Source organism: Chiroxiphia lanceolata, chromosome 6, assembly GCF_009829145.1.
Source record: "Chiroxiphia lanceolata isolate bChiLan1 chromosome 6, bChiLan1.pri, whole genome shotgun sequence".
Classification (NCBI taxonomy): domain Eukaryota; kingdom Metazoa; phylum Chordata; class Aves; order Passeriformes; family Pipridae; genus Chiroxiphia; species Chiroxiphia lanceolata.
The window spans coordinates 22,667,080-22,694,142 of record NC_045642.1 but is presented as its reverse complement, the minus strand read 5'-3'; the positions used below and the strand labels follow the sequence as shown (position 1 = coordinate 22,694,142).

At 41.2% G+C, this 27,063-nt stretch overlaps 1 protein-coding gene across 1 annotated transcript; it reads right to left on the bottom strand.

The window, feature by feature from the left end:
- Window positions 1–499: 499 nt before the first annotated feature.
- API5 (apoptosis inhibitor 5) lies at window positions 500–17,474 on the bottom strand. Its single transcript, XM_032692516.1, is given in 22 exon segments — window positions 500–2,699; window positions 3,445–3,581; window positions 3,908–3,986; window positions 6,320–6,371; window positions 6,869–6,962; window positions 8,152–8,333; window positions 8,915–9,004; window positions 9,693–9,794; window positions 10,332–10,367; window positions 10,370–10,540; window positions 11,267–11,281; window positions 11,284–11,316; window positions 11,318–11,355; window positions 11,358–11,420; window positions 11,777–11,812; window positions 11,815–11,844; window positions 12,789–12,858; window positions 12,860–12,880; window positions 13,656–13,744; window positions 13,747–13,783; window positions 13,785–13,817; window positions 17,304–17,474. Coding segments are annotated over 19 exon segments (1,233 nt in total). The 5' UTR covers window positions 17,373–17,474; the 3' UTR covers window positions 500–2,699; window positions 3,445–3,581; window positions 3,908–3,986; window positions 6,320–6,347.
- Window positions 17,475–27,063: the final 9,589 nt, after the last annotated feature.

Here is a 27,063-nt window from a genome sequence, read left to right as displayed (position 1 = left end):
GTTTCCAGATGGTGTCAGTGGTTAAACCAATGCAAGGGATTCAGTTTCAATCAGGCTAGAGAAAATATCCGCACAAGTATGATAGTTCCTTACCACTGCCAGACTTTACACATCAGGCATATTACAGATTCCACAAAAAAACCCAGGCTGCCACTCCAAGTCAGTCTCACTCTATCATAAGATACCACACTGCCAACATCTAGGAGGTTGCATAAGACAATGACTGACTCCTTTTCACCTGGTTCCAAATAAGATGTATGACATGCAGCTTTTGCTGAATATTTAAATTCCTAGGCAAAACTTTGCATTTAAAGGTGAATTACTTGAAAGTTGAAACAGCTAACACAGTCTTGCTCCAATATATTCCTTAATGGCAAAAAGCTTTAGACATCTATAGCAATCTAAGGAGTAAGGGAACTACGACCAAAAGGTACCACAGAACCCTTTTACTAAGCCAACACAAAATGTTGCAGAGTAACTGTGAAACAATGAGCCGAACAAAATTACAAAATGAATTTATTCCAAAGCTGTAAGGGAACATTTACAATTCAACAAGATGGTAAAAAGGTGTTTCCACAAGAACTCACTGCATTAAATTAGATGTGAAACCGGGGAAAATAATCTAACTACTGAGGCCACAAGAACTTTGCACATCACTTCTGAAATACAGGACTCATGTAAAGAAAACTCACTCAAAATTCAGTGAGAAAATAAGCTGCTAGCACCTAGCTACTAGTCTAAATACAAGCTATGTTTAGGCTTTGAGATTACATTTTTAAATCCCCTCAAAACACCAATTATAGCCACAAGTGCAAAATGTCTTTTTTTTTCTCTCCTTTTTTCCTCCAATGGAAGCTTATTACACATCTAGTGCCTATTTTCAGAGTGACATTTTGGTCTCACAAATTTGTCCTTGAAAGCTTTTTGCCAAGTTTATGGTTTTTGTGACAAATCAAAGTTGAGCAGCTGGCAGGTAATCAGAAATACAGTCAGCTCACATGTCCTGGAATGTCCAAAGTTTGCTGCCTAGTGTTCCAGAGTTAAGCAAAACCAGACTTCTAATTTAGCATTAAGAATGTCTCTCACTTTGACATCGTTTTGCTATTTTGGCCATCTGACTGTAGTGATAAATATCAGTGTTAATGAAAATACCCGAGTCAGATTCACAAGCAAATACAAATAGAACCAGAGTGGGGAGACATCACCTTCTGTAGATATCAAGTGGCTGAACAACAACAAAAAAAAGGCAGGATAAGAAGTATTATTTATTCTTCTAAAGCCTAAGGTATTTTACACCAACATGCTCTGGAACACTTAATTAAAATTCTTTTCCTCCGTCTCAACTTCTTTTTACTATATGCTAATTTCTTTACAATGTTGAATGACCTGAGAATTAAAAACTTTGAGTGGTGAAAATTAAAAAAAAAAGCTTTGTGCTTTTACTTTGTATTTTCTGGGTGTACACCAGTAAATAAGAATCCCAAGTTCCTATGGAAAAAAATAGCATGGAATTTTTAACACTTCCACCTGAATTGAACTACATAGCTGGAATTTTTCAGTGTTACCCAAAATACAATTTTATTTATATATTTTTAAATGCAACTATGGGTTAAAAAAACAACCAAACAAAAAACCCCCAAACAAAAAATTAACACACACACATAAAAAAAAAATAAAATCACCAAACAAGAAAAAAACCCAATCAACCAACCCCCACCCTCCAGTGCCAACTAATCCAGAAATCTGCAAAACACAGAAAAGAGCCAGGTACTGCTATGGTCCAGCTCCAGCCTATGAAGCTTAATCACTGCATCAGTCTTTACCCATTCCTGGAATAATTCTAGTCGTTTATTGTTTTGTTTTTTTGCTGTTCATTTACTGAGCTTTCACAGCATAACTATAAGCACATATTCATATTAAACATTAAAAATTAATTTGCAAAACATCACTTTGTATTACAATGCACGGAGAAGAGTAAGATGTGCAAACCAAAAAACGCCACTTTCTCCACATCTCTAAGTAAGAGGACTGCATCATGCTACAAGCAAAACAGATTTCTAGCCACATTGCAAACTTTAAAAAACCAGCATGTATCTCATTCAATTTAATTAAAAATGCAAATCAAAGCAAATTAAACAATGGTACTCTTCTCCACATATTGCAAAATACGGTTACAAATGAGGAAAGGATTACTTCAGCTGCTAAGCTAATCTGACACGTATCTCTGTTGTCATGCCTTTCCTGTCCATTACTTAATACATAAACTCAATTATATAGTTTCAGTTACGCAGTAGCTGACTTTTAGGTTAATATACAAACTGTCAAGATGCAGCTTTTGATGAAACATCTACGCTCTTTTCCAATTTTGAATCCTGAAGACACTTCAAAATTAAGAACCCAAAACTGCTGACTGTAAGCATCCAAAAATACAGCTGTAGTTTCACTATGGACAAGTTGTAGTCCGTTAGAAAAGTAGATCATACATACAAAGGTATAAAGAACATTTAATTCAGTCTTAGTGGAAGGCAGTCCTTGAAGAAAACAATGCTCCAAGCAAACATTTGCTGAGTAGCACTCTCACTTCAGCCCTTCAGGGGCATGGAAGATTTAGCAGTCTTCTCAGTAGATTCTTCCTCGGCTACGATTGCCACGTCCTCCCCAGCCTCTTCCTCGTCCACCCCGGAAACCACCTCTTTGCTCTGAAATAAGAGTTGAAACTTTTCATGCAGGTTTTATGCTGAATACAGATTAAAACAGAATAGCAATATCTGGAGGTATTAGTTTTATATATCTGACAGTGCTTTGTATCAGTTTTTCAACCTGCGAGCGTGGGTGACAATTTGTCATACCAGCCTCTTTACTTGCCAGAAGTAGGATCAATGGACCTACAGGGAAGACAGGAATGGGCTGCTGCCATTGCTGGGCCTACTCATCCAGTCTGCAACTGCTCTTGTGCTTCACCCAAAAATACAACTCGCAGAGAGACAGAATCAGTGTGACTGGGAGCACGAGGACATAACTGTGGATGCACAGTGAACCTGGCAATTCCCAGAACTTCTGGATCAGGTCTGCAACATCAGCAGTGGCTGTAATAGGAACGCAGCACAGGTCCAGTCGTATGACAGGAGGTGACCCAGCTCTGCCATTTGCAGCAACTGGCCTGTCCAATGGGAAATTGGTGCAAATGCTGTGTGTCATAATAGAGAACACAAGAGTTCAATTACTAACTCTAGGTATTAAAACACTACTAAAAGTAACTTGCAAATGACATTGTTTATAGGCTGGTAACACTCTAACACTGCAATAGATCAACAGCTAGGAAAAGACCACTATACACAAAAATTTGTGACAGTACAATTTGATCTTCCAAGAATGTGGTATTTGTTCCCTCACCCTGAGATACAACTGTCACGAGTCAAAGTTTTTCCAAACTGTCTAACTTACCGTAAGAAAAACTACCCAGATTACTGCTGTATTTTCCACTAGGAGGATTATATATTTGCCTGGCATCCCTTTTTGGTCCTGCTGAAGCTTTCTTTGGGGGTGAACTTGAGGTTGTATCTTCACTTGCTCTTTTTTGACTGACAGAAGAAAACAAAAACATGTCATTACACCCTTGTGGTGACAAGTACAGGAATAGTAGTTCAGCCGCAAGGATTAACCACTGGAAGCCAGCAGCAGCTAATGAAGATGCCCTGAATAATAATACCTCAGAAGAGGAAGCAGGCTAGTCTCCAGTTGATTCAGTCTATTGTATCTCTAAGCAAGACTAAGATAATATTTCCACAGCCACAAGATGTGAAACTTTCATCTCATGTGCTGTGTATATATAATATACACAGCTTGGAAGTTAATTTTTACTGTTTACAAAACAAACACCACTTTTTTTTAAATTAAGAACTCTTACCTTGCATCTGCCTTCTGTACTGGTTTCCAGGACAGTGTAATTGTACTTTTGTAAGAAGGAGGAATGTGGAAGAGATCCTATGAAGGCAAAATTGGACAGTTTACAGTTAAATTCATGTTGATTGCACTTCAAAACTTTATTCTGTAGTCTCAGTTAAGTAGCTAACCATTAATTTCCAACAATTTTAAATCCTTTTTGAAGTCCCATGGCACAGGGAGAAGGCATGTGCTTACTGCCTTACTAGGAAATTCAAATACGATTTGAATTAACAAAATAGTGTCTTGTACTGACCAAATATAGAATCATATAACAGTTTGGGTTGGAAGGGGCCTTTAGATACCATCTAGTTCAACCACCCTGCAATAAGCAGGGACATCTTCCACTAGATCAGGTTGCTCAGGCCCCCATCCAATCCAACCTTAAAAGTTTCAAGGAATGGGGCATCTATAGAGAAAGCACAAGCTCTCTCTCCTTCCCAATGTGTAGTGCGATAGACCAATTTAAGGCCAAGATGACCATCCTGATCGTTACAGGAAACACCTCAGCACCTGGAGAGGGCATTCCCAGAAACCCACTGTCAGATGATAGTGGGTTACACAAAAAAGAACAAAGAGACCCCGATGGCTTCCTGAAAGTCCTCAACAAAATGGGGAGACTTCCCAGCAACACACTGATAGGATTAACAAAGGATGGAGTGTTATGGAAATAGCATGGCCTTTCTCTGCAACATCCTACTGGAACACAGGAAGCTGACCCCTAGGCCTATGTCATCTGTCTATCACCCCCAAAATTAGTATTGACTATTGTCACTCAAACTGCCTAAGAAAAAAAAGTATAAAAAGAGATTGGACATGAGCAAATCGGGGAGAAGTTCCATCATCTCTGCAGGGGTAACTAACAAGCTGCCCTGTCTCCTTCCACTCCTTTGGACACTGTAGGGGTAAGCAACCATTTACTCTGCTTTCTTTACCTTGACCTTGCTTTATACCTTATAGATTACCCTCTTTCACCTTACCCCCTAGATAGCTTATTTCCTAACTGTACTTTGCTTTATAGATACTAATTTTACCTTGTAACTTACCAGGTATATATCTTACTTTTTATTATTTTTTTTTTGTCCTATATTGTACTTTATTGCCAACTCGTTCATGGTTTCCTTTAAGGTGTGCATTTCCTTATCTTAGTGAGTTAAAATGTGTGTTAGTGGGAAGTGGCTATATTCTTTCTTTTTTGCTTTATGTTAACCAGTGTGTTTAGATTTTGTTCTAGGCTTTGTAAACTGGTCTGTCATGGAGGGGAGTTGCTTGAGTTTTGTACTAAGGCTTAGGTAGTTGTGTTGTTTTGTAGAGCGTGCTTCTGGTTTTTGGGTTTTTTATTAGTTAAGTGCAATCGTGCAGTTAAACATTACCACCAGCAACGCCAACTCTACAGTAGTTTGTCACATACTGGCATTAATAAAAGTTATTTTGTGAGCTGCTAGTTAGTCCAGTTTGTTTCTGGTGCTGGCAGCCTCGTAACTTGTAGGAGAACTTTGCTGAGAAGGTTCTCCTTTGCTGTTAAGAGCTGTCCCCATATCAGGGTATCAAAAGTCCTGTCCACTGCAGTGAATCTGTCTAGCGAAGGGTCTCTTTAGGTGAGGTGTGGACAGACTGTTTTGGGCCTTAAAAGGCTTTGGTATTCTGGGGACACTGACAGCCAATAAAAAAATATATTAATACAGGTGGGACAAGAAATCTCTGCATTTCTTCCCCTTTTCATGTGACACTATGAACACCAAGCATCTTAAAATGAACTACAATGGCTCCTGCAGGGAGACATCTGATATCCCTACAATATCCCTATGATGGTACAAGATAGGCTTTGCAATACCATGGGCAAAGTTTTTGGTTTATTGTGTGAGAGTGAAGAAACAGAGGAAAAGGTGGTTAGAAGAACTCAGAATGGTTTCATGGGCTCCAGACAGAAGTCTCTTTCTGCAGCCCATCTCTTCTAGACTCTTTGGAGACAAAAGTTTTGTATAGTACCTGCTTTGCCTCCTCCCTCCTTTACATATCCTTGCACCTGTTTAAACTATTCCTTACCCCTCAATGCCACTGCAGGAAGGGAATTACAAAAAAAAAAGGCTCAGCCAGAATCCAGAGACCCCTAAAGCAAGGTGGTCTTCTTCTGGGGGCAATCATGCTGCAAAAAAGGACCAAGAGCAGCAGTAGCAGCAAAAGCTAAGTTGCTTGCATAGTCAGCAAGATACACCTCTCTTCAGAAACAGTAAAGCATGGGCAACTCTGAGCTAGCTAACACCAACTGAACACAATACACAAAGTAACACAATACAACTTTGTTCAAATCTATTCCTTTCCGCTGCATAGGTTACTCTGCTGTGAGAATTACTCCTTCATGATGTGAGACTTAACCTGATTAAAACATTAATTTATTGTTATTTTCAAGGCACCACTTTAATCGTGTTCTGTAAAAAAAACCAAACATCACTGAACACCTATTCTAGTATTTTATGCCACTGCATTTGATGATGTTACATGAAACTGGCTGCTCTTCCTGGTGAATTGTTATAGCATAGTAACAGTGAAAGGTGTATACACTTCTGAGTTTCATCACAACTACTCTTATGCTCTCGCATTTTACACTAACTAGTTGCTTTTATATTCCAGTATACTTCTCACTGGTATTTTTTCGCAGACATAGGAAAATTTCCCTTCAAACCAGCACAGAGCACAACTAACCCAATTATATATGTGGATGCAGAGAGTAGTTAGCAGCAGAAACTAAAGAGCATCTTTGCTGGTAAAATGCAGCATCAAGTAATATGCATTTGCAATAATGTTAGCAGTAATTATTCCCTTAATCTATTGCATACTGACAACTGACTGCAGATTATCAATATGTGCCAATCGTTATTTCAGTAGGCTCAATCAGAAAAACTCAGAATTCCCAAACAATACTGACCTCCTCTGTTTTCAAGGCTTCTCCTGTTTTTCCTTGAAGTGCCAGACGAAGCTGCGCGATATAAACCTGCAACCCTCGAGCAAAATATTGTAGCCTAAAAAATTCAAGGCAATCTGTTAGTAAAATTTACATAGTCCCATAAAAATAAAAGCATAGCAGAGGGAACTGTAATTTTGGTGGTTTTGTTTTTTCACTTTAGGAAAAATGCAAAAAAATAAGTCATTCATCAATCTGATTTGTGCTTCTTTAGCATCCAGACATAATTCACACTTTCATAGTCACAGAATCATCAAGGTTGGAAGAGACCTTGAAGATCATGTAGTCCAACCGTCAACCCAGCACCACTGTAATCACCCTAAACCACATATCCAAGTGCCACATTGAGACGCCTCTTGAACACTTCTAGAGACAGTGACTCCACCACCTCTCTGGACATTTATTCCAGTGCCTGATCACCCTTTTTTTTTTTCTAATATCTATCTGAACCTCTCCTGGTGCAACATAAGTCTATTTCCTCTCGCCCTTTCATTTGAGGCATGCCAGGAGAGACCTGACCCCCACCTCACTACAACCTCCTTTCAGGTAGTTAGGGCGGGCAATGAGGTTCCCCCCGAGCCTCGTCCTCCAGACAAAACACCCCCAGCTCCTTAAGCTGCCTCCTCTACGATTTCTGCTTCAGACCCTTCATCAGCTTTGTTGTCCTCTCTGGACATGCTCCAGCACCTCCATGTTGTTTTTGAAGAGAGAAGCCCAAAACTGAACAGAGTACTCAAGGTGTGGCCTCACCAGTACTGAGTACAGGTGGACTTCCCAAATCTGCTGGCCATACTATTCTTGTTATAGCCCAAGATGCCATTGGTCTCCTTGGCCACCTGGGCACACTGCTGGCTCATGTTTCGGCTGCTGTCAGCCAGCACCCTCAAGTCCCTTTCTGCTGAGGCAGCTTTCAAGCCACGCCTCCCCCAGCATTGCCAGGGGTTGCTGTGACCCAAGTGCAGGACCTGGCACTTTGCCTTACTGAATCTCATGCAGGTGTCCTCAGCTCATCAATCCAGTCTGTCCAGATCCCTCTGCAGAGCCTGCCTATCCTCCAGCAGATCAACATTCCCCCCCAAGGTAGTGTCGCCCAGGAACTTACTGAGGATGCAGTCAAACTCCTCTGCCAAATCACTGGAAAGATGTTAAACAGGACAGGTCCCAGTACTGAGCCCTGGGGAACTCCACTAACATTTTCTAACGCACACTTTCTAACAGAACGCTAACAGTTGCCTCTAAATGATTACCTGATTTTAAAGTCTTTCAATTTTTCTGCATTCAGCTTGGCTGTGAGGAAGTCTGGAAGTTTACGACCTAGCTGATGGAAACTGTACAATAAACACTCCACATGACTGAATTGCAACTTGGGCTCTTCATTGCCAGCATTTTCCCCGTTCTCTGCTTCCTCTGGAGGAAGGGGCATATACTCCTAAAGAACAGAAAGGAAAAACAAATGCATGAGACACATTTATACAGACTGACAGCTCTTTTGCAGTGTTTGAACTGGATGGTGTATTTATGCGATAATTAAGAAGAATCCCCCATCTCTATACCAGTGTGATGAACTGCTTAATGAAGTCCTAGTGCAGGTGGTTTGCTTACACTTATGTGACTTGATACCTCAGACTCAGCGAAATACTACTGTGGCACTGCTACCACAGGAAGCAACAATGTACTGCACCAATGCTTTGAAATAGTGCGAACTTGCTTAAAACTGTCAGTGCAGATACAGTCTTTATTGAGATCAACATGAGTCTCTCATGACTACAAAACTTAAAAAGAAGAAACCCACATAAATCTACTGGACTAAAAACATTATTCAGGTACAGCTCCGTGTATCTACAAAGGCTTTAAATTGAAAAATGATGTTTGACCTTCTACCATGGATAGAGCTACCTCTGAAACAGCCACTTTAGAAAAACGATAAAGAGATGAATACATAAAAATACTATTTGATGAAAACTTAAAAAATTAAGTGTTTTACATGAATAAGAAATGAATTAGTCTTACCAGTAGTTTGTCAAACAGCTTCTTCAAATTTGATTCAAGCTTTTCCATATCACCACAAAAAGAACTCATTTCAGCAAGAAGCTTAAAAACCTACATGTAAGAAGAGCAGGGGTTTTGTTTGCTAACTGAAAAGTACATAGGCTTAACTTTCAACCTAAAATCAATTATCACATCACTACAGCTGGTACAGTAGAGGTCAGCTATTACAATTAAACCCCTCCCAAACATAGGAAGGAATAAAAGGAAGAACATGCCTAATCTGTTTTTCATGTCCTCAAACAGAAATACAGGTTTGGTGTCTAATCCCAACAAGCATTAGTCAACAAGTAACAAAACTTCATCTCCCACGCCTGCAGCACAGCTCACCTTCAGTGAGAGCCACAGAGATCTAACTGAAGCTGTAGCACTGATTAATGTAAGCAAAATTACAGACATTAAGCCACTCCCTTAGGAGATTAAATTAGCATGAGCTGTGCAACCATCATTTTGGGTAAATGCTGTGTGCTTAAAAAATTGATAGTAATATAAAAATATTACACCGATCTATTTATTGTACCTTGTCCTCAAAAGCATGGGACAAATGACACATGCTTTAAAAAGGCAAATGCTCAGTCATACCTGAATAGCGCAAACTTTTTTCCTAGTGTAGCTGCTTTTCTATAAGCCAAGAAATGAAAACTATTCAAGAAAGGAGTTTTCAATTTTAAAAATAGATGTCTTCATCTAACGTCTGATTTTTTATTTATTAATCCTGAAAGACATTTTAGCTTTGGCTTACCTCTAATTGGATATCAAGACCCTCCACGGAAGTAGTCAAAGAACTGAGGTTGGCAGAACAGCTCACAGAGTAAGTAACAAATTTTGTGGAATGAACATTTTTCTGAAAAAAAACCAAACAAACCACTGCATATTATTCATTGCTACTTTGAGTTTGAAGGACCTAAATATTTTTACCCCATCTCTCTTGCCACCCTTTAATGCCTACCACACAGCTATACTTAAAAGCTTATTAAACTTCCTCTAACTCCTAAAACACAGACCACCCTTGCACATAGCTTAAACTCAGAGGCTGTCTGCAACGCAGCTGAAAAAGATGGCTTGCAACCCAAGAATAGGCTTTGAAGTGCTTGCAATGCCTTGGCACTAAATTTGAAATAAACTCAGACAACCTAATTGAGAATCTTGTCATAATTCAGTGTACATCCTAAATTTGAAAAAAAGAGAGGAGAGGAACACAGAAAATATTTTTGTATTTGGAGCTTTAAAGGATGTTTTCCAGCATTTGAATACAGCAGAAGTTGAAGGTGGAGAAGTACTGATATGTGGTCATTCTAACATAAGTGTTCAGAACACCAAAGACAATTCACAGCCATTAACTTTCCACAATACTCCTCATGCAAAGCAAACAAATACATACTGAGAAGAGTGGCACTGCCTGCCCGAGTACACTGCTTGAAGTCTGTCCACACAGCTGGATCAGATGGAATTGAATGTTTGTTCCAGGTCAGCTTGTTCGTCTACCATCTCCACTAGCTGTTGCCTCCCACTTACTGTCTGTAAGCTTTTTAATCCAGACAATATTTTCATGAACAGATTAATGTCCTCGCCTGTCACATCTTCCAGAACCTTAGCAGAAAAAGGAGAAAAACACAGTTCTATGGTGGGTATTTGCAAACCTACAGTCAAACCAACAAGGTGATCAGTATCTAGAGCACATGACCTTAAGGAGAAACCTAAGCAACTGGGGCTTTTCCAGTCCTAAGCGAGAGAGCTGTAAAGGTGGGTGTGTGGCAAACTAACACTAAACCTTTGATACTTCAGAGCAAGTCACCAAACATGAGTCGTTCTTTGCTGAGGTGGACACTGTTGAGAATGAGACAATGATACAAAAGTAAAATGAAAAGGTTCCAACTGGATAAAGGGAAAAAAATAAATTCTCTTGAGGACAATTAACATTGAAGCTGGTTGCCCAGAGAGTATAGGAACTTTCCTTCCTTAGAGATTTTCAAAACCCAACTGAAAAAGCACCTAAATTATGATCTGAATTCAGCTGAGCAGAATTCAGCTGAGCATGATTCCCTGAGCTGATCAGTCTCCTAAGGACCCTTTCCAACGTGAATGATTCTGTGATTCTAGTAAAAGTTGCTCTTACAAAATGAGAAGAGCCTAGCATGGTTTTAAACATTCCCACAAAAAATTGTTGCAATTTCAGAGGGTAACAGAATAGGGTAAGTACAAGATTAGATTTTTACAATGCTCAGCTATACATGTGGTTTAAATGAACTCCAAGCACACTAATGATAAGGGATGGTTTCATAATACTTAAGTTTGTACTGAAATAAGGACAGTCACCTTCTTTGATTCAGTCCAATATGAAACTCTTCCACCTCCTTTGTCATCACCCTCCTCAGGCAATGTTTTCAGTTTTGTAGAAAGGAACTAATGGCTCTCTCTCTCACAATATCCTCTCCCTGAAGAATTTGACTGAATAAGCCTCCCAAAGTTCCTGAATGGAGAATAAATCAGGTAATGAGAATTATTTTAAAAGTTATGAGCTCAACATTCTATGCAGAAGAAAGAAGTTCCCTCCTTTAAGACTCCATGACATGTTTTAAAAATAACTGCTATACTAACTTTTCAGAAAAAACACAATTTTCCTGTATCTGACAGAATCCTCACTCTTTACTGGTCTGTATAATTCAGATCCATGACTATTAAGTTCAGTATTGTTTGCAAAACCAAACAGTTACGTGTGTGTCTCAGTTTTGCATTGTACTAAGATAAAAATTGAGTCCTGTTCTCATCCTACTAGAGACTGGGAAGTATTAATAAAAGACATACACAGAAAAATGGGTCCTTTACCTTTAGCATCCATCTTAAATATACTGAGCAAAGCTTGTTCACCAAATTGAATTCTGCAGAATCATCTGGAGAGAGAAAAAAATCTGATATGCATATACTTGAAATGAAAGGTAAGAGCAGAAAATAAAGATCGCTGATGTGTAATCACACAATAAGTATTCCATCCTCAGCATTTAGTGATAAACAACATAACCTGTATTTTTAACAGCTACTAGACTAAGGAAGTTGAAAGCAAAACACAAGCGATTTGCCACTTTAGCCTCCCTGCCAAAACTTTAACATTATAAACTTAATAGGACTGAAAACCTGAAGGGAAGTTACTAATCAATACACTGAGTTATGTTAAGGAACAGTTGTATTAACAAGCTGACCTTCACTAAATTAACGTCAAATAAAGTAATTTCTTTTTTAACTCTTCTAGGTGGCAGAAACAATTTTCCTCTTGAACTAAATGGAGAAATGCCTAAGTCTCAAAAAAACCCAAACCAATCCAATATTATCTTCTGAAGAATCCTAGAGACTTAACCAGGCATTTTTAATAGAAGTTTAAAAAACACCTAAATTTAGCACTCTATACTAATTGGATTAAAAGTGTATTAAAATCTGATTTTGCACTCCAGAAATATTTATTTGCACCGAAAATGCACTCTATGAAAGAAAAACGCCTTTAGGATTTTTCAAGTTCCAGAACCTGATTGAAATCCAAACAACTCTTTTCTCAGAAGGCATTTGCTGCAGCCCATAACTGTAAGGTTCCCCCTGTGCCTTGCCTTTTTTCTACAGATGCTTTCAGAAAGCTTGAATAAAAAAAAAAATGTTTATTTAAAAGAAAAATTAGGATGATTAGTGGCCTTTCAGCAGAAGCAGCAGCCTAACTGCACAGCAATTAGTGGGCGAAAAAGAACAGAAGAAGGACATGAATGTCCCTGGAATAAATTATGAATCAATGTTTTACAGAACCAAAATGGCATATATTTTTAGGTGTGCCACGAGGAGATTGTCTCCTACCTGAATTGTAGAAGCTGGGTCAGTATGTCTGCTACCCGAGGAAGATTATCTCCAGTGGCAAACTGAGGCAGTTCCCTTGATTGCTTGTCGCCGAATCTGCCAAAATTGTCAGTATAGTAGAATACAAAAATTTTAAAATGTCAGGAATTACATAAAAACTCCAAACAACTATTTTCACATATTTATGAAAAAAAGTCATATATTTTTCTTAGACATCTTAGCAGCTCTGGAGAAAAAATCAAATTCAACAGTACCTTTGTTCACAAAATTATTCATATGATCAACAAAATAAAGCATGGAATGTGTGTTATTACAGAGTTTTATTTGCTAACAGGACGGATAGTTCCACAGTTGTGCATATGGCAGGAATAAATCCTACGGTTTACAGTTCCCAGCACTGACAAAAATCCTTGAATGATCTCTCTAAATTGTTTAAGAACCGATAAACAAAGATCTTCAAGGTACAAGCTTCTACCAATATCACAGAAGCAATATGAAGCATCACAAACTTCTGCAAGAATACAGTCAGAATCACATCCCCATGGTTTCTCAGGTGCAAACAAGATTTTCTTGCCTCCCAGCAGGATTTATCAGAAGTAATTACCACTGAGTGCTTTTTGATAGGGAAACATGTAAATGCTATTCAAATAATCTGCAAATTTCTTTCTACAGAGCTATTCCTTTGATCAACGATGGGAGCGAAAAAGACAAATGAAAACTGATGCATCTTTCCAAAGTGAATTCCTTAACAGCAGGAATACAACTATGTTTAGTTGTCAAAAGACCAAAAGACACAGCCGCTAAAAAAGGAGAAAATAATAGCAAAATATAAATTCAATGTATCAACTTGTTACAAGGTTATTATTCTTACAGAAACATCTTCATCCTCGCAGAGGTCCAACTGGGCATTGATAGCTGAGTCAGCCAGCTCAGGAAAATGCTTGAAGAATTTAGGAATAACTGAGCTGCAAGTCTCTTCTCCTTGGCACCTCCTTTCACAACCATCCAAGATCACTTGGTATGCATCCTTATGCTGAAGAGGAAAACCAGAGTATATAAATGGAAAAATCTTGGGTTATTCTCAAGACAACAGAAGACTTTTCTCTCCCAATCTCTTCAACTATTTAAGTGAACTATATTATACAGCTTCTTACAAAGGAATAGATTGTTCTCTCAGACTGATGTAACTGTGCCAATTTCATAAAATTTGCCTCTGTTGCCTGGCTTTTAAACTGTTATTCCGGTTCCTGTCTATTCAAGTGCTCACTGTTCCAACTGCTGCCTTAGGCTGACAGCTCTTACACACCACCTGTGATTAGATTAGTGCAAGAAATTATGCTCAGTCACTGAACTTGGGCAGTTTTTCAAGGAGTTTATGCCTTTTGTCTCCTCACTTTTTGTCTCTTAAGTAGAGGTTACCTTTCCCAACAATTGTGCCACTGCAACGGATCACAAATGATTGTTAATGAACATTGCTAATCAGAGATGCTACAGAATCTCTGACATCTATTCAACTAGTTAACTTAATCTGAGATGAACACAGTGCTTGAAAGAACTGTTAACAGAAAATAGATACAAAAAATACCCCAGAAAACCCCTGGCTGAAGCACAGAAATAAACACTTCAGCAACAGTAGAAACATCCTCTAGTTCTCCAACTAGAATCACATAGGTGTTTCCAATTTTGTGCCTGCAGGACTGAAACTTTAAAATAATTGAAGTCTTTGTTGTGGTTAGTTTCGTGTTTGTGAAACAGAAGTCAGCATTATTAGCATACCAGCAGAAATCAGAATCTTTTAATTTTCCTCATGGCTGTGAACAGAATGCTTTAGACAGTTTATCCTACTTTGAACAGGCAACATTGACAGCACAGGACATTTATTTGCTTTATTTACATTAAATTTCCCAGAGCCACATATATCATCACCCCTATTCCTCGTGGAAGTTTTTCCTAGCAATTACAGATACTAATTTACAAAGCAGTACACTGCATTAATGCCCTTCAAAGCAAGCTGCACTTAACACTTAGTTTCAAACTTCCTTAAGCACTCCCTTCAGCTAGTTGATAGCTCTGTGTTGACAGATTCCGAACTGGGATGGGATACAGATCTGCATGAAAAATAACCATGAAAAAACTGGTTGCCTTTCAGCTGACCCACATCCCCATCCAGTTTACTCTGCAGCTGTGCCAACAGAGTGCACTCAATAGCAAAGACAGGAATACGCCAGCACAGACTAGCAATGAGCACATGTCATTACAGACACAGGTTCTCAGACTTTACATTAAGAACACTATTTTTGCAGAACACATTACTTATACATATCAAAAAGCATTTATACAGCAATGCAAGAGAGTAGCCTCTGTTCCATGAATTTGTATTCCTGCATGCTGACTCCTCCTACCATTCAGGCAAAATACAGTTCAGGAAAGAGTTTGTTTTACCCTGTACCTAGCAGCATGGAATGCTCAAGAAAAACCACAGGCAACTACAGAAGCAGCATGATCCTTCAGTTTTGCACATTTCCTCCCAGTGAACACAGAAACGTCTACGCTGGAGAATGTCCAGACCTTCCTTTTTAGTAACTGTCAATTGCCCTATCATCCTTTAACTTCTCTAGGTTAGTTCCTGTATCAATTCATACCCTAAAATACCCTGTGACAAGTTTCACAACGTGTTATTGAGAATGTTCATCTTCCTCTTTAAGACTGCTTCCTAATAGCTTTTCTCAACTTCTCACCTTCATTCCACTCATAAAGTGGACTCATCATACCTAAGCCCCTTTCTCAACTGAAACACTCTTTTACAAGCTCAATACTTCCAGTCTTTTAAACAACTCCTCTTAATACTTCTGGTGGTCCCCATGCTCACGTTCAACATTCTTTTTTTTCACAGGGTGACTGTGCCTTTTGTAGTGAGATTTCACGTTCATATGGTTGTTGAAGACATTATAAGCAGTAAGTGGCATAAAATTGATGAACGAGGTAAAATTACTCATGGCTTCTCAGAATGCAAAAACTGGAGACATCAATAAGATGAATGACAAGTTCAAAGGAGGTAACTCTTTGACAAAGGTTCATGAAGTAATGGAACATTTTACCACACATTTATAGGCCAGAAATATAATCCGTTAAACAAAGCATCAGAAAAGTTCACTGAGAACAATCTAGCAAGCTACACTCATTACAGAGATGCTGTCTCTGGCTCTGGAAACCCACAAACTGGAGAAGGGTAAAGCTGGGAGAGTGCTTTAAGGATCATCATTCTGTACTTACCCTCAGAGGTTCTTACACATCTGCTCCCCTGTCAAAGGCTGCATTTCTTAATAATGTTGGAGCTTGTCTACTTAACATGGTCATTCCTACCTCACAAAAGCTACTCACAATAGCCAAAATGATGATGGACCACGTACTTGTAAAACAGCATAGTAACAGCACGTTTTACTCTGCATCTCTCCCTGTAGTTCCCAACACTTTATTTGCACTTTGGTTTTGGTTCTGACGTTATGTTTTTGTTGGACTGTCTACCAGGATGTTTTGTTTCACTAGGGCATAATTACACAAGCAAAGTGAACGTTTTTGAACTAAACTGAAAAAAACTTCACCCTCCCCCAAACAACCACCATATGATTTGTTCTCTCAAAGAACTTTTCAAGTGACTATGTATAGTAGCATCTAGTTTAAAATCCATGGCTAGATATGTGCAAGGCTACTTTCCTACCTGTGAACATTATGACAAAAAAAAAAAAAAAGAAAAACACACGGAAAAAAAGTACCTGCTGCTTTTTCAGATGGACATTTAGTAAAATAAGGGCCTAATGAAACTGCAAAAACTAGTGCTAACTAGCCATAATATTTTATATTGGTAATATACAAAGTCATCCTCTTTTTTTGAATAATTCCGTAACTGTATAAATGGCAGGCCTTGCCAGGATTTTACAGAAGATAAAATCTTCAGCCGTGAGGGTCGATCTTCATTCTTGCCTTAAGGAAATAAAAAAAAGGGCTACAGGGCGGTTATCGACTCATGATAGACTCCACAGTAGACTCCACAACAAGCCTCTTAGCAAGACAGCCTGCCAGAGGCTTTCCGGATTTGCACTTGCGCTGGATCAGATCTGCAAAGCTACGCTGTTTTCTTCTAAAGACCGAACTTCGCCAGGCGAAACTCCCCACCTGACTAGGTAAGAACCAGTTAACACCCGCGACGGCCGCACTTAAAAGGAGAGCCGCCAACACGACGTGAGTGCTGCAGAAGCACCGGGAGCTGGCGCCGTCCTTGCGGATCCGCAGGCGCGATGCTCAGCTCCACCCGCCCCGTGCCGCCGCGGGTCAGGAGCAAACCCACCCCGCGCACAGCCCCCCGGGCTTGCTGACCATGCGGGGGTCTCGCAGTCCCTCCGGCGGCACTCTGGCGCCCCCCCCCCCCCCCGCCCACCCCGTCTCGGCCCGGACCTCCCCGCGGCGGCGCTACGCAAGCCCGAGGCCTAGCGAGGCCTTGCAGGCCGCAGTCACGCCGCACCTGGCCCGCCGTCTCGGTGGCGTCGGCCAGGATGCCGTAGTTGCGGTAGAGCTCCTCCACGGTGGGCATGGCGCGGCGGGGAAGGGGCAGAGCCGCCGTGACACCGAGCCCGCCGCTGACGCCGCCGCCGCTCCGGCCGCCGCTCCCGCTCAGGGCCGCGCCGTCAGCACCAGCGAGGTGCCAGCCCCAGAGCGGCCGCGCCACGCCGCCCATGCGGCGCCCCCGCACGGCGGGAGGTGGAACAGCAGGGCCCGGAACCCCTGCGCGCCCCCGCGCGGCGGCCGCTTCCAGCGGGGAGCGGCCCCGGATGACGCCCAAAGGCACCGCGCTCTCGAGGGACAGCTCACCATCAGCTGTTTTATCCGCCCGGCCCCAGTCCCGACCCGGGGCCCTGGTACGGGGTTCGTTCGTCTGCTCAGGAATGTACCATGGCCTTTACCTTTTGCAGCCTTCCTTTTTTTTCCCCGCCTGGACTTTTCTTCACACTCCTCCTCCTTCTTTCCCTTATCGCTGCCTTCCTCCAGCGCCCCTGGTTTTGTCTCTCGTATACAAATACGATGAAAGGTGCTCGAGAAGTGCCTGTTGCGTGCTGAGTTCCTGGTACGGGAAAGAGACTGCTTTCCTGTGATTTGCCGACTTTCATCTTTTCCTGCAGAGAAAAATGCTATCTAATTCTGGCCTATAGAAGTGGAAGTACCTGTAAGTAGTGTCAATGGAGGCAGCACATGTACATTAGGCTCAAAGGACCAAATATAAAGTGTGGCAAAACTTATAAGGCTGTAGCAGTACCTTCTCCTCGGATCTCAAGGTGCTTTATCATCCTGCAAGTTTCACAGGCACTTAAAATGGAAGAGGATTTATCTTATGTCAATCTGAGGCCGAGCTAAGCAAAGTGAGGGACTTCTCTTAAATATCCTTCCCAGCAGGATGAAGGGTGCTGTCGGAGGCATTTGAAGCCCTAATCTGTTTCCAGAGTACATGCAGGCAGACCACACACAGCAGGGATGTACAGCAGCATCAATCATTTACCTTCCTTTTGTTTTTCTTCTACTCTCAAAGTGTTTCAGCAAGTGGCAGCAGTGACAGCATCAGTCACCTTTCTCCCCCTCTTTGAATAGAGGTCCAGTGCCTTTACCTGTCCACAGGTGGATCCATGTCATTCTTGCAGGCTGTGATGAGGTCTGAGGGTGTGGAAGCTTGTGGCTTCTGTCAGATCCAAGAGAGCTTTAACCACATCCTGCCCCTTCCTGTGCTGGTGACCATCACATTTACCCAGAGTAATCTCAAAAGAATATGCTAACTTAGTAGTGGGAACAAAATATAACATGAGAGAAAAATATTTTTAATGCAGCCTGGTGGCTATTAAGAGATGTCAATCTCTTGTCCTCCAGCATCTTCCAGACAGTATTACATCTGAATGCAGATTTTAAAACTATAATCATCTTTATTGGCATTACCATGGCAAACTTTTACAACTTGGTCTGAAAGGAAGAAAGAGGAACATCTCATTTAACTGCGTTTTACTCCCCCCCAAAGTGTTTATATAGATCGAACTGCCTCGTTATCTCATTTTCTTGCTTTTTCCCCCCTCAACAACACGTTATTGAACTGTGATTACATTCTATAGCAAATATTGATAAATAAATAGCATTTATACATTGTTGTATGCATGACAGTTGTAGGAAGAAAAGTAGGCACGAATGAAGATGGGTGTGAGAGGAGTTGTGTACCTTCTTGGGAAGGCTGGCTCTGTATTCCATGGCAGAGCAGAAGGGGTGCTTGAGATACCGGAGAGTGATGGGAAATTAAGATGAACTCAAATGCTGGACTTTGGCTGCGCTACAGAGAGATTGTTGGGTGGGGTGGGATGGTAAGCAGTCTCAAATATACAATAATAACATATATTTTGTTATATCTAACTATTTTAATCACATTTTTGTATATTGTATCATAACATATATTACATGTCTTGGAATTATACTTTTTATCTTCTCTAGCAGTGAGACATTCAGCTGTGCTCATCATGTTTCTAACAGAGAACACGTAAAATGAAAGGGGTATTCAGACCCACATTAAGAAAATGTTTTCTCTGAGGTTCATTCCATTTCCACCCTTTGATGTTAGTATTTTTTTCCCCTCAAGTACTTCCTTGTTGCTTCACATAATTCTTTTAATTTTTTTCTCTCCTTACAACAATGTCCATTTTTCCATCTCTGGTTTTCACTTATGACATATTTTTTATAATGAATCTGTTTAAACTTAATCACAATTTTTCTTTAGCATTTATATGGAAGGAACATGAATGAAGAACTGATGGTGTTACATATTGGGAGATATTGTCTGTCAGGGATATCTCTGTTAATGTTGGGATATTTTTGAAAATGTATCTTTAGAAACTCAAAAGCTTGAAATGCACATTTGAGAATGACACATAGTCATTCTCAATGACTGAGTCAATAGTCAGACTCTTCAGTGCAAGTCCCCTAGTTTTACAATATATGATTAGTTTGGCCATCACTCAAAATTTTCATCTCTTCTTTATTCCCAATCTTCTCATGCCCATGCACATGGAGATAACCCTACAGTAAGTTACAGACTCATTTGATGATGAAGTGGTATCATACATTTGACTCCCATTCCTGTGCACTGCCCATAAACCAAGTATCCTAGAATCATTGCAGGTTCTCCAGAAGAAAAATAATTTACTTATGAAATCAATAAGATTTTCTTTTTCCCTCAAAGGAAAAAAAATTACTATTCCTGTCCCGCAACTGCCCTGGTCTTTGGTGGAGGACAGACTTCAGGTGAAGCCATAGATGGGGCAAAGCCACAGATGGGGCATAATGTCTATTATGACAGAAGGAGAAGACATGCTTAAAGAAGACTTCACACTGGAACAATGGTTTAATTACATGAATCCTCATGTACCCAACCTGAAAGGTTTCTGTGGGCCAGATACCCAGTGGATAATAAAGTGGTTGAAATAAGGTCCATTTTTTGGTTTATGCTAGATGAGCAATTGATCCTGAATTCTTCTAATCTCACTTTTTAGAAAGGGGCTTGAGTTTTAAACAGAGCATAGTTTTACAAATGAAGGGATATAGCAATTATTCCCCCATCCATCTTAAATATTTGTTAAGTATTTTTCAGAAAATGGTGTCCAGGTATCACAAGGTAATATAGTGAGTGCATAACAGTGTTCACAGCTGTAAAGCCTTTTATTGGCACACATTAAAGACATCCTGCATGGTTGCAAGCATCTGACTGCTGTCTTCAGAGAGCAGAGATTTCCTACAGATTCCTTCTGATGTAATCGGGTTTTCTCGCAGAATTTCTCCCCGCCAAGGCTATGCGCTTCTTTTCCCGTGGGAACGGCAATCCCGTGGACGCGCATCCCAAGCGTGCCAGCAAGCGGCGCTCTGGCCCCGCGGCCGCGGCCGCGCACCCCCGCCCGCAGAGGAGCCGCTGCGAGTCCAGGGGGATGTGCTCCCGCAAACAGGACAGCGCCAGGCCTTTGGGAAAGGATCACCCTGCAGTATTCGGAGCCGTGACGCACGACTGTCTGAAAAAAACCCCTTACACCTCGTTTGTTCCAAGTCATATCCACAAATTTAGCCGAAAAAAGAGATTAGAGAAATAAAGCGGAATTAGAGAAACAAAGAGGAAAAATAGAGGAAGGAAGGAGTCTCATCATAGAGATAAGAGGGAGTCTGGCATCACAGAGCCAGGAAATTGTGTAGGGTCATAGAGAAAGACAGGAGTCTGGCATCATAGAAGTAGTAGAATATGTAGAATTATAGAAGGAAGGAAGGAGTCTTATCATCTATCCAAGAGGGAGTCTGGTATTTAAACAGCTCTAAGGAGCACAAGTGAGCAGGAGTGCGGAGCGATCAAACAGAATGTGATGTGTCAGAAGGACGCGGTGCAGCCACGTGTGCGGCAGTTTGTGCAGGCAGATGAGTGGGAAGGACACTGGGGTGTGACTCGACAGGCTGTTAGCTGAGCTGCTGGTCATACACTTGGTAAGAGAGTGCAGATACGGTGTCCACCCAGCACAGGGCCAAGTCCTCTACACTCATTAAAAAAGATGCAGTGATCCGGACAGTGGTCACAAAAAAACCCCATGCAAAACACGCAAAAAAAAATGTGTTGCCATCCAAGCTTCAGGCTATAGGGAATGCCTAAATCTCTAAGTGGATTGTAATGATGGCAGCTGCATCATATGTGACCAGGTGGATGACCTAATCAGTCTGGTACCAGAGTTATGAATTGAAGTAGAAAAGCTGAGAAGCATCAGAGAATCAGAGAGGGAGCTAGACTGGTAGGACCATGCTCTGGCTTCCAAAGTAAGATAGGAACAGCCATCGGTAACGATTAAAGATTGTTTGTGGAAGACCAGCTTAAGGACGAAGTGGATAAAGGTCTGGTCACACCAGAGGTGCTGCCACAATCACAATCAGTAAGGTCAACCCACTGTATTACAAGCGCTTCCGAAAGGAAGAAAAGACAGGTTTTAGTTGTAGGAGATTCCCTTCTAAGGGGAAGAGAGGGCCTGTTAATCGAACTGGGCCCAACCCATAGGCAGGTCTGCTGCCTCCCTAGGGCCTGGGTGAAGGATGTGACCAGGAAACTTCCAAGCCTGGTACAGCCCATGAACTACTACCCATTACTGATCTTCCATGTAGGGGGCAAGGAAATGGCAACATGTAGTCTGTGGGTGATCAAAAAAGATTTCAGGGCTTTAGGATGTTTGGTAAGGGATTTGGGGGCTCGAGTTATTTTCTCTTTCATACTTCCAATTGAAAGCAGTGATTTTGAAAGAAACAGATCAGCTGAGTCTACTAATACATGGCTCCATAGCTGGTGTCACCACTATAATTTTGGGTTTTTTTGACAATGGTATGGCCTACACAGCACCAACCACCCTGACATCTGCTGGAAACATAGCATGGCAAACTGTAGGCAATTCAGGAGACTTCTGGAATGCATTGGGATTAACTTAAGCCAGTTGATAGAGAGCCTTACCAGAGGGAACATGGTACTAGATTTGATGGTCACCAATGTAAGGGAGCTAATCAGGGATGTCAAGATTGGAAGTAGCCTAGATTGCAGCAATCATGCAATCAGTGCAGTTTGCAGTCTTGAGGAATATAGGTTAGCTATGGAATAAAGTCAGGCTCCTGAACTTTAAGAAGACAGATTTCCAGCTCTTCAGGGAGATTGTCAGTGGGATCCCCTAGGAGACTGCTGTTGGGGACAAGGAAGCAGAAGAAAGTTGGCAGAAATTTAAAGAAGTCTTCCATAGCATCCAAGACCTAGCAATCCCCAGGAGCAAGAAATCGGTCAAGAAGGCAAGAGACTGGCATGGCTGAGTAGGGAACTGCTGGTCAAATTAAAGGGCAAGAAACAAATGCATAGGCAGTGGAAACTAGGACAAATAACCTGGGAAGAGTATAGAGTAGACGTACTACTGTATAGGGAGGGGGTGAGGAAGGCAAGGCAAAACTGGAGCTGCACCTGGTAAGGGACACAAAGAATAACAGAAAGGGCTTCTATGGGTAACATTAATCAGAAAAAGAAGGTCAAAGAAGGTGTACCCTGTCTGATAAACAATGCTGGCAAACAGGTAACAATGGATGAGAAGAAGGCTGAGGTATTTAATATTTTTGCTTCAGTCTTCAATGGCAACCTCTCTTCTCACACCTCTCGAGTGGATGGACAGCAGGATGGGAACTGGGAGAGCAAAGTCACTCCCACTATAAGTGAAGATCAAGTTCATGACCACCTGATGAACTTGGATATACACAAGTCTATGGGACTTGGTGAGATGCATCCCAGAATCCTGACGGAATTGGCTGATATAGCTGCCAAGCCACTCTCCATGATATTCAAAAAGTCGTGGCAGTAAGGGGAACATTCAAGTTACTGAAGAAAGGGGAATAGTACTCATCTTTAAAGAGGGAAGAAAGAAAAACCCTGGGAACTACTGAACTGTCAGCCTTACCTCTGTGCCTAGGAAGATCATGGAACAGATCTTCCTAGAAGCTCTGCTAAGGCACATGGAGCTGATTCGAGACAGCCAGTACGGTTTCACTAAGAAAAATCCTGTCTGATCAACCTCCTGGCTTTCTATGATGGGGTAACTACACCAGTGGATAAGGGAAGAGCTACAGATGTAATATATCTGGATTTTGGAAAGCCTTTGACACGGTCCCCCACAGCATCCTTCTCTCCAAATTGGAGAGTGATGGATTCAACGGGTGGACTATTAAGTAGATTAGGAATTGGTTGGATAGTCATATCCAGAGGGTAGTGGTCAATGGCTCAGAGTCCCAAAGGCCATCTGTGATGAGTGGTGTCCCTCAGGGGTCCGTATTGGGACCAGTGTTATTTCATATCTTCATTAATGACATAGTGAGAGGGATTGAATGCACTGTCAGCAAATTTGCAGATGACACTAAGCTGAGTGGTGGTGTTGACACACCTGAAGGACGGGATGCCATCCAGAGTGACCTAGACAGGCTCAATAAATAGGTGCATGGGGATCTCTTGTGGTTTAAGAAGACCAAGTGCAAGGTGCTGCACCTGTACCAGTTCAGACTGGGAGATAAACAGATTGAAAGCAGCCATGCCAAGAAGAACTTGGGTGTGCTGGTGGATGAGAGGCTGGACATGAGCTGGCAATGTGCACTTGCAGCCCAGAAAGCTAATCATATCCTGGGTTGCATCAAAAACAGCATGGTCAGTGGTTGAGGGAGGTGATTTTTCCCCTCTTCTTTCTCTAGTGAGACCCCATCTTGAATACTGCAACCAGCCATGGGGTCCTCAACACAGGAAGGACATTGACCTGTTGGAGTGAGTCCAGATGAGGTTCACCAAGTTGATCAGAGGGATGGAGCACCTCTCCTACGAGGAAAGGTTGGCAGAATTCACATTGTTCAGCCTGGAAAAGAGAAGGCTTCAGGGTGACCTGATTGTGACCTTCCAGTATCTGAAGGGAACTTACAGGAAAGGTGAAACAAGACTTTACAAGAGCATGTAGTGACAGGACAAAAGGAAATGGGTTCAAATTGAAAGACAATAGATTTAGATTAGATATTAGGAAAAAAATCTTTATTATGGTGGTGATGAGGTACTGGAACAAGTTGCCCAGGGAAATTGTGGATGCCCCATCCCTGGAGGTGTTCAAGGTTGGCTTGGATGGATCTTTGGAACTAGATGATCTTCCTTGCCTTCAAACCTGACCCGTTCTATGATTCTATGATTTTATGACCTCCCCCTCCACTTGCCTCTTGCTTGATAAATTCAGAACTAACATTTCAGCCATGGATGCTGACCCAGCTCCCAGACTGAGCAGCTTGATGTCCTGTGCCTTCCACTGCTCCTGAGGCTGCTGCTGGTGACACAGCTGTTGCCACTGCTTCTGAAAACATGTGAGAGCTGCTCTGCAGCACAGTGACAGATTGGAAGTGCTAAAGCCACATGGCAGCAAGCTGTGAAAACTTCTCCACAGCTTCTGTGTATTTGCAGTGGCATTTACAATGGCACGGAGCACTGTTTTTGTCTGTTCTGGATGATAAGAGTGTGAAAATGACACTGGCTATGCAGAAGGAGCTAGACGGTGACAAAAGGAAAAGAAGAATTTTGATGACTGAGGTTGGTTTTTAGCTGGTTCTGGCATTGTTATCCAGACATACTTCAGAAAAATACCAGCAGTGTGGGTGAAATACCTGGAATACTGGGAATATATGTTCAAATTGCATATAGTAATGAAAGGTCCCTGACACCTGGATGAAATACTGTGAGCTTTAGCAGGTTGTGTAAACACGGCTATGGAAACCACAGTCTGCAGCATTTGTGCTCCAAATCATAGTTTGAATTAGGATCTCTAAGTAGCTGATTCCTTTTGACTTGGAACTTGACTAGACTGGAATTAAATAGTGTTTCTCTAGCACTTTTGAGCCATTCCAAATCATCCTAAGTAGATTCAGGCCTTTGTTACATTGAAAAAATTTGATGGCAAGTTCAATCTCTGATTACGCTAAAAAGGAAGCAAAATATTCTTTTCCTTTCTCCCATCTCATGAACTAGAGAAATTAGACTGCCAAAGAGGTTTTTTCTGGCATAGTTCTAAGACTTTTGTTGTCATGGGGATGTCAATTAATGGGGTTGTTTTTTATGTTCTGAACATAGCTGTGCCAACTAAGCTTTTCCATGCAGACCAGGTCTTATACGAATCTGAACTCTCATAATATTAGGAACTGGGCTTTCTGTCTAATAAATTGTCTTTTGAAGTCTTCACTGTACTTCTTAATATTTTTTTTCTCCTCCATAGCATACTGTATTAAGTAAATGAATGTACAGGCATGTATTGCACACATACAAATTGGAAGATGTAGTAAACACAGGTTTTTTGAATGCACACGGATATAAGTAATCTGAACTTTATTGGCATGGCTGGCTGTGTGCAGGTCCTGCAGCTGCGTGGTGTAAGGTGTAGGCTGTTCCTGTGCTTTGTGTGATTTGCAAAGACACTCATATAACATAATGCACACATATGTGCATATACAAAATGTCTGGCATCATGCACATGTCAAATATACAGGCATGTGTGTAGTGCATGCCTGAGTGCATGATTACATATTTTGTTGTGTAAATACAAAATGTTTTATACTTGGTATACTCATCTTTCATAAATGTGTGGAAGTGTATAGAATTAAATGAAAAGATTTTAGATGCAGTGTGTTGCGTACATGAGACTTAAAGCCTGGAAAGCATCTTTGTGACCATGTCTAACTATACTGCATAGGCAATTCTATCTTCTGCATGAAAAATATTTTTAAATTATTTAAATATTCAATAGTGTTCTGTGCATACCCCAAGGAATTTAGGATTGCTAAAAGATTGCAAAAAATGCTGAAGAGGAATAGATATTACAACAATTTCCTAGATGTTTTGCACTGGATCTCTTCAGCTATCTCCTTTACCTCAAGAATCTGTGTTTCTTGGAGCACATGAATATTCTGTGCTGAGTAGAAACCCTTGCTGTCTGCCAGCAAAATGTTGGTAGTGCCCTTTGTTGGCTTCCTAGGGGAGTTCATGCAAATTGCTTTGAAATACAACAAACCATAGGATTCCTAAATGCTTCTAAACAAGACCAAATTAGAAAAAGGCTTCACATTGAAAACATAATTTTCAATTAGTGTCTATTCAATGGGAATGAGAACAGGGTGGAGGAGAGCTGGCATGTGAGATAAGCTGGATTCGTTAAGATGCTTTGAAAACACTTGTTGGCTAGTATGTTTAATTTCCCTTGCAAATACCTTGCTGTAATTTTGTGACTTTTCCGTAGTCACTCTGCTCTTGTGCTTCAGATAAAAATGAACTCTGCCCAGCAAGAGGTAGACTTGAGACAACCATCAGCAGACTGCATTTAGGCGACATGTACACAGCTGAGCATTGCTGCACAGGCTTAAAGCTGGGTGATAAACAAGTAATTTCTCTCCTCAGTCCATATCCATTCCTATTCACCAGTGCATCTGCGAGAGCACTGAACAGGGAAACGGATGACAATGGCCAGAGACCAAAGTGACATCTCCTTCCCTCCAGAACAACTCAACTCAATGTGTCTTTGGTAAAACTGATGTGGGAGGTGTTTTTTTCTGTGGATAGAGAGTGCTAGTCTGCAGGAAAGGCACTGGGGACCCTTCACTATCTGAGTGCGTTTTGCCAGTATTCCTCTTTCCAGAGGAAGAGGAGC